Source organism: Trichomycterus rosablanca, chromosome 6 (genome assembly GCF_030014385.1).
Source record: "Trichomycterus rosablanca isolate fTriRos1 chromosome 6, fTriRos1.hap1, whole genome shotgun sequence".
NCBI lineage: Eukaryota > Metazoa > Chordata > Actinopteri > Siluriformes > Trichomycteridae > Trichomycterus > Trichomycterus rosablanca.
Genome location: NC_085993.1, coordinates 20,667,576 through 20,685,118, shown reverse-complemented (window position 1 = coordinate 20,685,118; position 17,543 = coordinate 20,667,576). Strand labels below are relative to the sequence as shown.

The following is a 17,543-nucleotide window of genomic DNA, read 5'->3' as shown; positions in this document are numbered from 1 at the left end:
TGAACAACGATTGGCCTGGTGTTCAGATATGGGCAGGATGGGGTCTCTCTCTCATGACTGGTGCAATTGCTGGCTGATCGATGGCTCGATGATTGATGGCGCCTGCACAGAGATGAGAAAAGAGTGCTCTCAGGGTGTGTCTCTCCGTACACAACGCTGAGCTGCACTGCACTCGTCAAAGTGCAGGTGATAAGATGCATACGGCATGCTGCCCACGTGTCAGAGGGGGCGTGGGTTAGCTTCGTTCTCCTCAATCAGAGCAGAGATCGGCATTGGTGGAGAGGAAGCGTGATGCAATCGGGCAATTGTGTTCTTTAATCAGTTAGTGTGACAAATATGCAATAAATAGATGGAAGTCATTTGTTCACAGCATTATGTTATTATAGTTGCCTAATTAAAAGAGCCGAAAGTGAACTCTGTAATTAGAAGGAGTGTCCACATACTTTTGTCCATATTGCGTATTTAGAAAGCACTTCGAGTGAGCGTCAATAATACTGAATTACAGGTTCTTTTTACTCTCAGTTTTGTAATCATTAAATTCTTAGTAAGTGACCAATATATTTTTCAACAGAATATGATCATATAAACATGTTGCCTTCAGTTAAAGATGTTTGGTGGATTTTGTAACAGCCTTTGAAGTGGGGAAACCTTTATTTATTTAAATGATTTACAACCTTTATTTATTCAAATGATACACAGTTATTACGTTGATTACAAGTCATTTACAAGCATGCCGTTTAAAGCTTAATGTCCTCAGTGAGCGATCGAAAATCAGAACGGAGCTTATGAATATTTAGAACACAGCATGTCTCCAACATCTTGTAATAACTTTCTGCATGTTGTTGTCATCTTTAAAATGAACCAAGATAAATGGCAGCATTAGAAGTGTATGATTAGTGCAGTGCAGATTAGTTTTCCACCATGAAGCCAACGTCAAACAAATTCTACCAGAGGTTTACTTAGTGATTTAGCAGACGGTGTAATTTAGAGCATAAAAAAAAAAAGTGAGAACAGCGGAAGACTCTGTGGACACGTATTTGGGAAATCTGAATACATATGGACATATGGAACAGTTTAAACCATATATGGGATGTACCCAAGTGTAAACCCCCCCACAAAAACGGTTTTGCATTATTTAATCATTCAGGCTTACATATGATTAAATAATTCTCATATACCAGTCCAATTAAACTAACACAAGTTAACTTAAATTTAAATTAAAGTTCATCCAAAGTGACTTATAGCACTGTGACACTGAGCAATTGAGGGTTAAAGGCCTTGCTCAAGGACCCAACAGCAGTAACCTGGCAGTGGTGGGACTTGAACCGACGACCTTCTGATTACTAGTCCAGTACATTAACCACTAGGCTACAAATTAGCGCCTGCTGTCTTTCCACTACATTTTAGCACTGACAGTATACAATCTGAGCAATTGAGGGTTAAAGGCCTTGCTCAAGGGCCCAACCGCAGAGACCTGGCAGTAGTGGGACTTGAACTGACGACCTTCTGATTACTAGTCCAGTACCTTAACTACTAGGCTACAACTCGGCTCCTGCTGTCTTTCCATTACATTTTAGCACTGTGACAGTATACAATCTTAGCAATTGAGGGTTAAAGACCTTGCTCAAGGGCCCAACAGCAGTAACCTGGCAGAGGTGGGACTTGAACCGACGACCTTCTGATTACTAGTCCAGTACATTAACCACTAGGCTACAAATCAGCTCCTGCTGTCTTTCCACTACATTTTAGCACTGACAGTATACAATCTGAGCAACTGAGGGTTAAAGGCCTTGCTCAAGGGCCCAACAGCAGAGACCTGGCAGTGGTGGGACTTGAACTGACGACCTTCTGATTACTAGTCCAGTACCTAAACTACTAGGCTACAACTCGGCTCCTGCTGTCTTTCCATTACATTTTAGCATTGTGACAGTATACAATCTTAGCAATTGAGGGTTAAAGGCCTTGCTCAAGGGCCCAACAGCAGTAACCTGGCAGAGGTGGGACTTGAACCGATGACCTTCTGAATACTAGTCCAGTACATTTAAATGGTGTCTATACGGATTTATGCCCGTGTGGTCAGGCATTAACAGCTTGACCCGCAACTGATGTTCTGATTTCTGGAGCAGGAAAGGGCCTTTCTCAAACGGTTGCCACAAAGTTGAAAGCGAAAAATACGTTTTTGTCAATGTTCATACTCCACCTAAGCAAGGAGTGTGGCAAAAAATTTTGAAATCAATAATTAGCAGGGGTGTCCACATACTTCTGGCTTCATAGTGTGACATGTGGCAGAATACTTCAAAGACTCGAGTCTATTTATTAGCCACATCTTGTTTGCACCACTTTAGAGACTGTATCAAATTCGGCGTAAAATCAATTTTGTAAAATAATTCCAGCACAAACTGAAATGTTGGTGTAGATTCTGTCATGCCTCATGATAGACGGTTTGAGCTTTTTCTGTCTCAACAGCCAGACACTTTACAATGCATTAAAGCGCTGGATATTAAAATTAGTGGTGCTGAAACAGCAGAACATTTGGCTGATTCATAGAGCCTTGAGGCAGATATCCGGCCACAAAGATTTATATTTGTCCAATTTATATTTGTTGTGTGTAGAGTTATTTTTTAGGTGAGGTCTTGTTGCGTCCACCCCCTCACACACACACACACACAAACACACACAAATATTCATTTGTTTGCACCAGTTTTTATTGCACAAAGCGAACAAGCACAAAACTGCTTTTAAAGGGTGAGTTATATTATATAGCTGTATAAACTACTCTATAATTAAGCTGTTACTGAGACAGAGCTCTTAATTACTGTGTTTCTGCATCGTGCAAGCTATAATCTAGTTGGGATTTCAAGATTTTGGCTGTGACAAATCCCTACATGACAGATGCTTTAGTTAATGTTAAAGTTGTTTTTCTTTCTCAAACCCTACCATCACAAAATAGCAGGATTTAAATGTTTTTTGTTAGTTAAAAAACAAAAAATCATCTCTATAAAAATAGTTTCCTCTTCAGGCCTCTAAATGTTTAATGTAAAAGAACAGAAGAAAGTGTTTGAGTCAACGACTGTCTTACAAATCATTTTGATTAACAATTTAACTGTTCATTTCTTTCTTGCTGACGTTGCCACTCATGTTTTATTATTCTGTTATATAATAGAATACCAACTCTTATTTCCAGAAAAATTCATGGACAGTTTAAAGGACTTTATTTTATTATTATTATTTTTTTAATAATAATTTTTATTTTATTCCTTCCATATCTAGTCGTATCTAATTACCCGATTGCATTGCGCTTCCTCTCCACTGATGCTTCCTCTACTGATGTTGACCTCCACTCTGACTGAGGAGGGCTGTGACTAACACACGCCCCCTCTGACACGTGTGCAGTAGCCGACTGCATCTTTTCACCCTTACGAGGCGAGTTCATTTGTGGATCAGCTTTGCACACAGATAATCACACCCTGATCTCATTATTCCCTGTCTCTCAGCATCATTCAGCCAGCAGAGGTCGTAATTTCATCAGAATCCCCTCCGGCATCCAACCTTGACTGAGCCTAGTTTGCCTTAGTCTCAGCAGAGCTGAGATTCGAACCACTGAATTCGAGATGTCAGCTCTGGTGTGCTAGCGTGTTTTATCGCTGTGCCACCTAAGCAGCCAGAAAAGTTCTTTTTAACTGCCTGACGATTCCTTCAAGAAATTTGGCACAGTGGTGAACCACGATCAGTCTTTGCTTGCAAAGACTGAGCCTTTGGTTGAACCATCTTTTATACCCAATCATGAGACCCCTCACCTGTTACCAATTCACCTGCTTATTGTGTAATGTTATATAATTGTGTAAATTGAATAGTCCATAAACTTTTTTTTTTTTTTTTTTTAAAGCAATTATCAGCTGAAAGAAATAGCAAAATTTTAATCCCTTTTTCACACCAGTAATTGTTTGTGGACATCAGCTCTTCAGAGATTTGATTAATGGTCTCGGACATTTAATTGGCACTTCTAGTCAGTAATAGAGACTCCGCATTTCCACCTCTTTTCTCACTTCATTATTTTCCCTTTCTCTTTTAGCGTGGCTATTAATCACTTATCTAATCTGAAATCCCGAAATCTGACAGGTCCTTTAATGAGCTATCTGCTGGCAGTTTAATTATGCACAATGACTATACCCTTTTATTTGACACCATGTTGCTCTTATTTCTGCCACTCCAATCTCTGTAGGCACGCAGCGAGTAATTGGGTAACAGTCGGTCATAAAGCAGCACTAATTGCTTTTGCTGTTTACTCTGATAATTGGTAAGAATTTAGTCGTCTCGTTGGGGACCCCAGTCGAAGTAATTACTAGCCTAAACGTGCGAAATGTCTTTTAGGTTAGAAGTATAATAAAGTGGATTTATTTAGATAGTGATACCTGGGCAATTTAGTGGAATATACCCAGCAAAAAAGTGACCTCCCTTTAGTAATCATATTAAAGCAGGGGTTCTTAATTGATGAGCCATAAATACTTTCGAGTATTCACTTTATAGCCTAATAAATTTGACAACCCTCCTAAAGATTAAGTCTTGTTTTTAGCCGTAACAGGTGTATAAAATAAATCATGTGCTTGTAACATTGCTGCAGCTATTTACTGGGACCCTTTTTGTTCCAGCATGAATGTGCTTGTGCACAAAACAAGATCTGGCCAGCACAAAACCCTGATCTTAATCTTAATGTACACCTTGAGATGAATTGGCCTTCTTGTCCGAATTCAGTACGGATTGACCTTAAAGATGCTCTTTGACTAAACAGGTACATATTCCCATTATATAAATGCCCAGTAATTTGGAATTGGGTGTTCACTTACTTTTGGCCATACAGCATACCTTTTACTAACTGCTGCATCCTGATTAGGGTGAGTCTAGCATCACACACAAACTCTAGATGAAGGGCGGAAATGCTCTCTGGACAGACCACCACTCACACTGAGGTCAGTTTTGAGAAGACTGTCCACCTATTGGGCACTAGAAAGGCACTGTGTTAAATTGTAAAATGTGTTAGCCCATTACTAATGGGATCAAGGGTTTGAATCCTTAGCAGTGCTATTAGCTGGTTGGGCGTCTACATATAGACACAATTGACTGTGTCTGTCTGAGGGGGATGGCCGAGGCTCCACAATGGATTGGCATAGCACCCAGCGATTAAGGGAAAGCCATATATTGCTGCAGCTAGTTACTGTGACCATTTGTGCACAAAACAAGGTCTGGCCTGCACAGAACACTGATCTTAATCTTAATGTGCACCTTGAGATAAATTGCCCTTCTTGTCCAAATTCAGTACAGATTGACCTTAAAGTTGCTCTTTTGAATAAACAGGCACATATTCCCATGCCTTCCCAGCCACAAAATGGGAGTCAGCTTTATATTAATACCCATGGATTTCGATTAATATAAATATACATCCATTGGGTGTCCAGGTACTTTTAGCAATACATACAACATATCTTTATTTACATACAACATATTTATTTAGTCTTTCCTGACAGAAATGCTCTCTCGACAGGTCACCACTCACACTGAGGTCAGTTTTGAGAAGACAGTCAACCAATTGGGCTCTAGAGAGGCATGGTGGTAAATTGTGCTAGCCCATTACCAATGGTTACCAGGGTTTGAATCATTCGTGGTGCTTTTGGGGGACAGTGGTCACCTAGTGGGTAGGGTTTTGGGCTATCAATACAAAAGGTTGAAAGTTTGAATCCCAGCCACTGTTGGGTCCTTGAGCATGGCCCCTAGCCCTCTTGGCTCCAGAGGTGCCATACAATGGCTGACCCTGCGCTCTGACCCCAGCTTATGCGAAAAAGAATTTAATTGTATTGTACACCTGTATTGGTATATATGACAAATAAAGGTATTTTAGAATAAAGATTCTGATTCTAAAGGTATTCTATTCTGTTTTATTCTATTAGCTGTTGGACATCTACAAATAGATACAGTTGACTGTGTCTGTCTGGGGGGATGGCCAAGGCCCCACAATGGATTGGCATAGCACCCAGCGATTAGGGGAAAGCCAAACCCCCCCGCGTCCCTAAAAAATCATGAGAACATGCATCCTTACAGACTTACAGAATTAAGATTTGAACCCGGGTCCCTGAAATTGTGCACCAACCATTGCAATGCTTGTGGGTAAGTCTGCTGAGCGCAGTCTCTCTCTGTATCTAATCGCCAAGTTTGTGTATTTATCAGGTCTGTTCACAATGCGGGTCCCCAAGGAGACTCCAGGACAGCACTTTGAAGGCCTGCAACTGCTGACCAGTTTGTTGGCGCCAAAAGGTTCTAAATGTGCCGGACCTTTAGTGGAGGAGCTTGGTATGTCTAAACCTCACCCCCAACTTTCTCTTCCTATTATTCTCTCCAGTTCACTCTGTTCTGCGTTACCAGTAGATCACTTATTGTTTTTTTTTCTGCCTGGTCGCCCTTTAAAGGGGCATGCAGCAGCAGCGAGGCAGGTCAGGAAGATGAAGATGAAGAGGAGTTTGACTGGCAGGTGGAACAGCAGCCGTACGTGGAGTCCTCAGAGGAAGACCTGAAAAAGCTGCAGAAGTACGGCTTTGGAAACCTCAGGACTGGAGTTTTCTCTAGACTTCAGGTAAAAACTGACACTTCTCTGCAGTCTAAAGATACTGAAGCAGCAGATAAATTCAGGACTTAGACTTTGAGGTTGTAGGTGTTTGGCTTTGCCTTCCACTGCATGTACGTGTATTGCTTTTTGGAAGCTGATTAAGAAATATTTGTGGCATGTGGCAGGAGGAACTGACAGAGCTGATTGATGTGGAAGACCCAGAAAACTGCACCCCAGCCCAGAGAAGAGATGATCGCTTGAACTCAGAGACCATATTTTGTGCAGACCACTATCTGTAAGTATAAACTTGTTTTTACATTTGACATTTTTGACATTTTTGGCATTTTAGCAGATGCTTTTAACTAAAGCGACTTACAGTATTGTGATAATACACTAAGTGATTGAGGGTTAAGGGCCTTGTTCAAGGGCCGAACAGTGACAAACTGGCAGTGGTGGGGCTTTAAGCAGCAACCTTATCATTAGCAATTCAGTACCTTAACCGCTGAGCTACCACTGCCTTGTTTTTTTTTTTCTTTTTTGTAGGCAGAAGACATTAGAGATTAAACATTTACATTGGTTAAATGGGGGTCTTATGGGCACTTAGTTGGCACAGCAGTCTAATCTCTTGAGTTTTAGCAGTGCTTACACCCCCCAGTGTTAAAAAAAAAATGTCTCTGACCCCCTGGACACAGGTTGTGATATTATTCTTACACTTTCAGTAAGGATGACAAAAGGTATTGAAATCTTGCTCATGGGAAGTTTAAAGAATCCGTGATGAAGATAAATTTCTGATGTGGTGGGTTTACTTCTGGTAAACTGGTGTTGGGAGCTTTCTCACCTGGCTCTATTTCAGCGTGATCTGCATCAACAGCTGAATCTGAACCTTTGATAGTTGCCATTAATTGACCTTTGCACTTTTGTGGTGGACAAATCAAATGAGTCCATTCTCAAAGACCCAATGTGGCTATAGGCAGTTTAAAATAGATGACATCACAAGAAATCTCCCATATGCCAATGACTATTGATTTTCCCGTCTTATCATATGTGATTCTTTCAATGGGACCCCCCTTTAGGCTCACTTTGGCTTCCTATGGAGTTCACCTGACTGAGAACCACTGTCTTACAGCACACAAGTGCATCGAAGTCTTCTCTGTATGACTGCATAGTCACAGGCCAGTCCCCCATTTAATGCAACTACAGTGGACACAGGCATCAGAACTGATCATCAGGGCAATGAAAGAAGGTTGACTGGTCCCACAAATCCTGTTTTCTCTAATGTCATATGGAAAATACAAAATTTGAATGAGCGACACATCTGTCATCACCAGTATTAAAATAATGTGCAATTTGAACCACAGTAGCACTTCTTGGTCTGTACCAAGTGTTGTAACCTTCATGTCCTGAGCTGGTGTTAGATCCTGCAGGACTCTTTCACAGCAGGTCAGAGCTGTTTCAAAGGCACGTTAGGCAGGTGGTCCTAATGTTTTGACTCACTGGTGTATATATCAGTGTATGCCATAGATTGTTAGTGTTTTGTTCTTCCACCTTGCTGCCTAAGTTTTAGGTAAGGTTGCCAGATTTCAGTCTTTACAAAAACGTACCCTACCTTATATTGTATCAAAAACAGCTCGGACCGGCAGCAGCTCTTTGATGTGTTCTTGTCTGTCTTCTTTCTGCCTAGTTAAATTTAAAAGAAAAAAACAACGTAATATGTTCAAAAGTATGTGGACACTTGACCATGAGCATGTTGGACATCCTGCTTCAAAACCAGTTATTAATATGGAGTTGCCCCTTTGTCTTCCATGCATGTGGTAAGGTTTTCCAAAAGATTTAGAAGTTTGTCAGTGGACGCCTGTGCCCATTTAGTCATAAAAACACTGATGCTGGGGGGAAATGGGCCTGGCTCACAATGACAGTTTGGTGAGGTTGAAGTAAAGTTTCTGTGCAGGCCAACTGTCGTGTCTTTACGAACCTCACTTTGTGCACAGGGGTGCAGTCGTACAGGAACAGGACAGGGCCTTAACCAAACTGTTGCTATGAAGTTGGAAGCATATTGTTGATTTTATCCACCTACTAGCAAGGGGTGCTGCCGAAGAACAACTTTCTAATTCAGAAGGACATACACATACTTTTGACTTTGACAGCTATAAATCTCCACAGAACTTTCTTATTCTAAAACTTTCACAAGAACTTACAGATTATTTGTACTATGTTGGAACAATCTATGTCAGGAAAATGTCAACAATTATAGGACATTTGATCTGTGAAACTGTCCTAGTGGCTACAGGTACTTTCCAGCCAGTCTACAGCAACTGTCTGTTCTAACTGTTGAAATTTCCATTGTCAGTTGTTGTGATGCCCAGACATTGTTCGACACATTTTACATTTTCTTTCATATTTTGTATTTGTAGCGGGGGAAAAAAACTATCAAGTGGCTATCAAGTTGTATATGCAATAATTGATATATTATTAAATGATACACAATATGTATGTAGTTGTACTGACCAGCATTAAAGGTATAAAATCATTAACTTAGCATCTACAAAGTATTACAATCCAATTCCCAGGTTCCCCTCACCACATTCATAAACCCTTCCTGACTGAGAAGGTCAGCCAGCTAATAAACGCCTTCTTCAACACATGCCTGCCTAACATGTGGACTATAAATCTGTTCATAAACTTGTGGTACTTGGGCCAAACTTTCTTCAGGCTTTAGTAGAAGCAACCATGTATTCCTAACTTCATAGCTCAGGCGAGCAGACGCTATAAATGACATAAAGTCTGAGTCTTCTCTTTTTCGCAGTCTTGCTCCTGTGCCTCAACCAGATCATTTAGCTAATGCATTTATCCAAAGCGGCGGCATACAATAGTATAAAATACAATGCTAGCATTTGAGAGTTAAGGGCCTTCATTACTCCAGTGTTGTGCTCCAGAACCAGTAATAAGTATTTGTCCCGTACTTTAACTGTAACACTACAGGATTCCATGTTACAGCTTCAAAGAGGTCATTTTCCATCTGTCCTTCCTTCCTTTTGTTATGCCCAGCTGTTTCTGATAAACAACCAACCAGGCTGGTGCCACCACTGAAACTTGAACTCAGGTGTCCATGGTAGTAGGCTAGATCATTTAACTGCTGCTCCAACTGAATACTGTCCTGTTGCATTACTGTTGTTGTGACAAGTACCTTTGCAGTCAGACACCATAAATGGCTTCAAGCAACAGAGCGTCCAGCATGTATTTACTGCATACACCTATGAGCCAGAACCTTAGATCTAGCACACAAAAATATGTTGGGCAATACCTGTTTTATGAAAGTTGTAATAGTCAAGGATATGGTGAATGTTGGGCTGATGTTAGTTACTTGTAGCGCACGTGTTGAATGCAGTCCGCCAAATTGTTATGGCCAGATGACTGGACTGAAGTATCTCTTGAACAGCAGGGGGTGCATCCAAGAGAGGCAAGCCACGAACCACCAACAGGTTGTTGGGCCGTCAAGACTCGTCAATGCCAAAGGTCATAAAGACTAATGCATCTGGTACAGCCCAAGAAGAGCTACTGTGGCTTAAATTGCAGATTATTTTAATACTGGTGATGACACAGTGTCTTCAATTCTTCTTTGTATGGCACTGCATAGTCGCGTGCCCATGCTAAATCTACAGTGAGCACACAGGCATTGCAAATAGACATTGAAGCAGTTGAAAAGCACTAGGCTGATAAATCTCAGGCTGACTAGACTGCCGGGTTTACACCAGGATGCACTGTAGGATGATACACCACACAACATACAGAAGCTAAAGAACCTGCTGGTACCAGATACCACAGAACTCCCTTCAGATGTTTAGTAGAGATCATGTCTCAGCGGGTCAGAGCTGTTTAGACTGCATGTTAATAAGTGGTTCTGATGCTGCTTGTTGATGTATAGTGATTTTGTCAGATATTTGACACTAGTGTGTGCTTGTTCTTACTAGGCTCGATTTATACGAAGGGGAAGAAATAAACGAACATCTGAATTTCAAACCGTGGTGGAGCGAGCTGAAGCCAGATGCCTCTGACGAATCCAGTGAGTAAACTGCTGATATACTAAAATAAAAATCCTGTTCTGAAAGCAATTCTAGATCAAATATTCATAGAGCCATGGTGTGAGTGTACTCCAGTGCCTGTGTGTTGCAATTAAACAACAAACAAAACAGGTTTTTGCATTACAGTACATGAGGGAATGTATACTCGCCAAGCACTTTATTAGGTACATACAGTACAACTGCACTGGCCGAAGTGACTGTATAATACAAAAGAGAGGCAGAAGAGAACAAGATGTAAATGTGTCAACTTCTGTTTATTTTTTTAAGCAATGTTGGAGCTAAGAACAATTAAATCTTACTTTTTCTGCACTGGGAGAGTAATTTGGGGGTGATGGTAAATGTCAAATTGATTTTAAACCCTATCTTTCCCCACAGTTGACCCATTATAGGGTGGTTATAAAGTTCAATTGCTTAAAATCTAATGCAAGCATTCGAGAGTTACGGGCCTGGTCTGGAGCCCAACTCTGGCAACCTGACAGTAATGGGTCTTAAACCAACAAGCCTTAAATCATTTGTTTCATACCTTAACAGTAACACTACAGAATTCCATGTTACAGCTTAAAGGAAGTAATTTTCCATCCGGCCTTTCTTCCTTTAGTCATACCCAGCTATGTCTAATAACCGGCTGACCAATCTGGTGTCACCGCCGAGTTCTCCATAGTAGTGGGCTAGATCATTTAACCTCTGCTCCAACTAAATGCTGTTCTGTTGTATTACTTTGATTGTGAAATCACAGTACATTTGTACCTTTTTTAAGCAATGTTGGAGCTAAGAAAAATTTAATCTCACTTTTTCTGCACTGGGAGAGTAATTGTGTGGAGGGGTGGTAAATGTCAAATTGATTTTAAACCCTAGTATCTTCACAGATTTTCATCACTCCCCACAGTTGGCCTGTTATAGGAAGGATATAAAGTTCCATTGCTGTCACCAGCCATATCATATAAACTGGAAATGGTAAACCATAGATCTTTAAAACAGCTGTGGAAAAGGTAGAATATACAGTCGCTCAGTCGCTGGCCACTTGATTAGATACAATATACTCCTAACACACACATTCTACAATATGTTAGAAAAATTCCCTTAATATATCTGCCCACATTGAAGTATTTGTGTCATGGAACTGTTGCAGATGTGTCAGCTGCATATTGCTACAAAGTTCTACCACATCTTAAAGGTGCGCCATTGAATTTGGATTTGGTGACTAGGGAGACCATTGAAGGTATACTTCTGCGTACGCATCACTTATTGCCATTATTTATTTATTTATTTTAATTTTAGCTGCTCAGGTGATGCAGAAATTAAGTACTAGCCCACTACCATTAAGATCCAGGGTTCCAGGGTTTGAATCGCATCTGCACAGACATGATTGGCTAATGTCCGTAATGGTGGGATGGCCAAAACAGCCTAGCCCTTGGGAGGGGCACTCAGAGCAGACTGACAAGTGTACCTCCCAAGGGTTAGGCTGTTTTGGCCATCCCAGCCTGGATAAGAAGTCTTGTACTCGGACCAGATATGCTGTCTTTTACTACCGCTTCATCCAGGTCAGGGCACAATCCAGCAACACACCCCCGACAGGATACCAATCCTTTGAAGGGTCTTGGCCATCTCCCCTCAGAAGTAGCCAGTCATGTTTGTATGTAGACACCCAGCCGACCAATAGAAACGCTGGGATCCCAGAAGTAGTGGGCTACCACAATTCACCACCATGCCAACAGGTGGCTTGTTGCCATTATAAGATTAGTAAATTGTGGCCATAAAGGGATGCACATGGTCAGTATGTAGACTGTAATATTTGGGGGGAAAAAAAATATTGGTTTTAGGTGACCCCAGTGTGTGCTAAAGAAATTGTCCCACCATTACTCCACCACCATTAGCTTGAACTGTTGACACAAGACAGGCTGGATCTACAGATTTTTACAGATTATTCTAAATTCTCATTCTGCCATCTGAATGTCACAGCTGAATTTGAAAACCATCTGACATGGCAATTTTTCCAGTTTCCAGTATGGGTGAGCGTGTGCCCACTGTAGTTTTTTATGTCTCACAAGTGGAACATGATGGCTTTCGTTGCTGTCTTTTACCTGCTTATATCTTTGACCTGTAGTTTTGAGCTGCTTATCTGCTCATTAATGGTTTAAATGTGATTTTACAATTACAGTTGCCTTTCTGTAAACAACAATACGATCATTATTGTTTGACCTCTCAAGGTTTTTTGTGAGGTTTCTCCTCACACTGATGGTGTTTATTCTTTGCATTTCCCTCTTTTTCTTACAATCTAACCCTATAAAATTTTTTTGCTGACAAGGGCTGCAGACTAACATCCACCCTCTTTGAAATGTGAAGTTTGTCTGCTTCTTTACACCAGTCAGTGATGGATTCTCACAGAGCCATGTTGCAAATGAAAAGTCATGCTGTGCCCCATGTGTTTTTTCACTACTAATGTCAGCTCCTACACCTGACAGAAGTCACTGCTGCAGCTGCAAATTGTTCTTCACACCAACATTGTTTACAAAAGTGGCTATAATTAAAATTCCCAGATCATCAGTTTGTTGCCAACAAGCATGCCACAAAGTCAGTAAGTTGTTTTTTTCTGTCGGTCTAATGTTTAAAGTGAACAGTGTGCCTGTCAGTGAGGGTGTGTGATGTCTGTGGTGGGGAGTCTGTGGCTCTCCTCAGTCAGCGCTGTGGTGGTGCATGTGGCAAGGGAACTGCAGACATAAAAATAAATATGAAAAATATAAAAATATAAAGAAAAAAGCTATAAACAGACTGAATCATAATACCTAGCATGCCATAAATGGCACAAACATGTACTTAACGTGGCACTAAATCCAAATGAAATAACACCCTTTTAAAAAAAATTCCACTGCTGGGGGATCCCTGATTGCAGTTGAGGTGGGTATATTGCTGCTCACGCCTTCTCTGACCCACGCGCAGCTCTTAGCGGAACCCTTTTTCACCCATGCATTCTGCACAGGTGCCTCTCTATCTGCTAATCAGGGTCCTTACACAGCGTTTGAAGACCCCACCCACATAGTCCAGTCATCCCACCCTAACAGAAACATATCTGCTGCAGACACTGCCAATTATGCCTACTAGATGGCACCCAGCTGACCGGTGGCAACGTCGAGTTTCGAACCGAGGAGTTCAGAACCTCGGAGCTGGTGTGCTAGCGGAATATCCTGCTGCACCACCTGGACGCCAACACTTTTTTAAAAACTGTGGTAAATGTCTAAATGTTTTTTAGCCCAGCTATACTGTTTGCTCTTTTGACAGCTATAGGTGCATGGAATGATTATTGCCTGGGGCACTTTTAATAACCCATGTCACTAATCTAATCATGTTAATTGGAACTTCATTAACAACAGGCTAGACATTTACATACACTGTCTAACCTACCCTGTTAGAGTGAATTCACCCATCTGTAGTAACTGCATCATCCTGATCAGACCACCAATCCATCACAAGGAACCACACATTTACTTACACCAGTGGTCAGTTTAGAGTAGCCATTCTTCCTGCTCTATGTTTTGTGTATTGTGTGCCACAATATTTGCTGCAAATAGAATAGAACACCTTTATTTGTCATATATACATATACACGTGTACAGTACAATGAAATTCTTTCTTTGCATATCTCAGCTCGTCTGGAAGCTGGGGTCAGAGCGCAGGGTCAGCAACTGTACGGCGCCTCTGCAGTCGAGAGGGTTAAGGGCCTTGCTCAAGGGTCCAACAGTGGCTGCATGGCAGAGCTGGGATTCGAACTCTCAACCATTCAATTGATAGCTCAAAGCTCTTCCGACTAGGCTACCACTGTCCCTAAATTTAAATCTGTGCTTCCGTTAGTGAAGAATAATAAAACAAAATGCACGTCTGTGGTTTAGTAGTTCAGTATGTGTTAATCATTTATAATTTGAATGAGATTAGATTAAAGCAATAAGCCACGAGAGACCGTGCGTTACTGCGACTTTATCATCAAAAATCATAGCAGTAACGCACGGTCTCGAGTGGCTTATTGCTTTTGTAAAACGGCGGTCAACATAAAATATAATAAAATACAACAATGTTCAATTTATAAATGTTTTTATTTACAAAAACACATACAAAAAGCATTCTTTCGCGAAATCAGGTAGTCCGTTAACAGTGTTGCTAGGCAACATAAGGGCGAACATAACATTCGCAATAAACTTTCCTCCACAAACACTATTGCACTATTTTTTGGACAAAACACCCGCTTAATAATTAGGATTACTGTTTATATTAATCTGGACATTTCCATGTATAGTACATGACTTAAAATAGTGTTCAACCAAGTTTGTATTTTCTTCTTTTCAGTGTTGTATTAATATGGAATGATGTGAGGTGGTCATAGGTGTGCGTATATTGGGGATTTTACAACGGCTTCGAACACGGCTCAGCCAATCAGATTTTAGGACCGTAACTATCCGTTTTATAATAAATGATTGTGGAGCTATTGTGGAAATCACAGGTGTGCTTGTAATTGTAGTTAGTTGGCTGTGCTGTGCTAATCAAATAATTGTTTTGGGTCAGCGGTCCCCAGTGGACTGGTTTCATTCAAGATATAATTTTTTAATGTTTGTATTATATCACATATTGCACATATATTTATTACCTACCAACATTGTACTGTAATACTTAATATTTCTTACGCACCTTGAGCCTTACTTAATTAATAATTTTTTCATTTTTAATTCTTTTACTTACTTAATTTTTTATTTTATTTATTTATTTTTTCTCTAATGTACCTTGAGCCTTTACTCATCTTTTCTGATGTACCTTGAGCTGTTGTAATACTTGACTTTCCCTCTGGGATTAATAAAATAATCTATCTATCTATCCATCCATCCATCCATCTCATGGACCGGCGGGGGCAGGAGGATTTAAAATAAAATTAAATGACGAGCTTAATAAAAAAAACACAGAGTGCATAACAATACTACTCACCAATGATGGAAAATCAGTGGGAACCCTGAACTTTTTTTGCTGCAAAAAGCAGCTCCCACCTAGGGGTGATAGGACACAATAACACCCGAAGTGTGTTCCTTATGTCCAGTCTACTCCGTAGACTCCACTTCACAAAGATAGTATGTTGGAAATGGAAGCAATTTCTAATTATTTATTCTTACTTTGTGGCCTGGTAATAAATGACCCACGGACCAGTACCGTCAAGTCTTCTATCAATTTAAAACTAAAGAAAGTCTCTCTAAAATTGACACTAGTCCTGATTTAAAATCCCAGCTGTCCATTATTATCTTCAGTTTTGTTTTGCAAGTGTACAAGTACAATGTGCAATGACAATAAAGGATTCATTCATTCATATTATGCTTTTTATTATTTTTATTTCTCTTCTTGTCTAACAAATTAGTCATCTTCAATTCCCTATTGCTCCCACACCCCCTTTCACATGCACCATCTCCACACTGATCAAGGAGGACTGCAGGCTAGCTGTCATCTGTGGTAGATTATTAAATCCATAACACATACAGAGGATCATACTAAGCCCTCTAAATCCTTCAAAAAATTGTTCCTTTGCCTCCACCAGACAGTAGAAGTTGCCATTTCAGCAGCAAGTGTGTTATTTTCCCATCTAGCCTTCTTCCTCCTACTGATATGGTGGACTATATTGTTCCAGTCTCTTTTTATTAAACTTATGCACATGTAGTTAAGTGGTAGGTTTTCAGAGCCTTGGTCAGCCAATCGTTTGCAGAACCTACCAGCAGGTGGCATCACTTGGCCAAAAACAGATCCTATCACTGTGGGATCTGGCGAGCTGTAACTTAATCGTGTATGATTAATTGATTTATTGGCTGTGGTAATAGAGTGGTAGATGTTTAGGTTTTATGGTCAGTCTGTATTACTAGGATTAGAATGATGTAACCAGCATTGGTTGCGATGCTGAACGATACTGAATTGCACCGACATCTTGCATAGGAGATGTACCATGATTTTTTGGGGGGTATTTTTTTTTTAACTGAGGCGTACACACCACCCTTCAGCAGTCTGCTCTAAAATTCACTACCGGCCTGCCTTCTCTCTGACTTTCTCTCGCCCCAGTGCCGCTCGCTGGCATTTAAAACTGATTGGTTTATCTGGCACATTTAAGCTGTGATGCATGGGTCATTGACTTGTCACATGTGTGTGCGCGCGTGTGTGTGTGAAATGGAAGCGATTAAGTACTGCTGAGACTAACCGACAATTCAATCACGCGCTCGCACACTTTGTCTGCCTTGAACAGCTTGTTAATTTCGCAATGCCCCACGACCCAGATGAGCAAATGACACTCAACGACATGCATATGGTGGCACAGAGGAAGCTCAGGAGAAGAGTGCATTACCACGCAAGTGACACTGCTATAGAGAGAGTGAGAGAGAGAGAGAGCGCCAGTGAGAGAGTGCATTAGAGCTGCAAGAGCGCCTATGTGCCACCAGAGCAGCTGTCAGTCTCCAGTAAGCAGACATCAATCAACAGCGCCGCGCTTTGATACGCTCACTGCGAGACATGCCCTGTAGAGAACAATTACTTAACACACTCATTTTTACACCGTCTCTCAACGGAACACCACACATCTAACAGACGTCTGTCTTTCAGCACTTCAGAGTGTGTTCTTGACAAGACATCACAAAGAACTTTAGCTGCTTCCTCATCTTATCTGGTTTATTCTGAGCTTGTCCATGCGATGGTCAAAAATGGGCAATACATAGTAGGGCTGGGCGATATAGTGCAAATATCGATACATTCGATTTTTATACGATATTACAAATGCCATATTCATTATATTGAGTGTGCCTTGGATACGCACATTACCATCTGAGCATGTTTAAAACAGCATAAAAGAGCTCTGCGGAGCG

At 40.9% G+C, this 17,543-nt stretch overlaps 1 protein-coding gene and 1 long non-coding RNA gene across 2 annotated transcripts in view; one reads left to right on the top strand and one right to left on the bottom strand.

Moving 5' to 3' along the window:
• The window catches only part of shq1 (SHQ1, H/ACA ribonucleoprotein assembly factor), a 108,832-nt gene that overhangs the window by 2,167 nt on the left and 89,122 nt on the right, over nucleotides 1-17,543 (top strand). The window contains exons 3-6 of the mRNA XM_062996718.1: nucleotides 6,220-6,342; nucleotides 6,459-6,622; nucleotides 6,781-6,890; nucleotides 10,564-10,655. Coding sequence (XP_062852788.1) covers nucleotides 6,220-6,342; nucleotides 6,459-6,622; nucleotides 6,781-6,890; nucleotides 10,564-10,655 — 489 coding nt within the window. The remainder of the gene's footprint in view (nucleotides 1-6,219; nucleotides 6,343-6,458; nucleotides 6,623-6,780; nucleotides 6,891-10,563; nucleotides 10,656-17,543) is intronic.
• The window catches only part of LOC134316361 (uncharacterized), a 33,006-nt gene continuing 28,666 nt past the window's right edge, over nucleotides 13,204-17,543 (bottom strand). Inside the window, exons 3-4 of the long non-coding RNA XR_010013082.1 lie at nucleotides 14,074-14,230; nucleotides 13,204-13,382 (exon numbers count right to left, since the gene is read on the bottom strand). This is a non-coding gene — a long non-coding RNA (uncharacterized LOC134316361). The remainder of the gene's footprint in view (nucleotides 13,383-14,073; nucleotides 14,231-17,543) is intronic.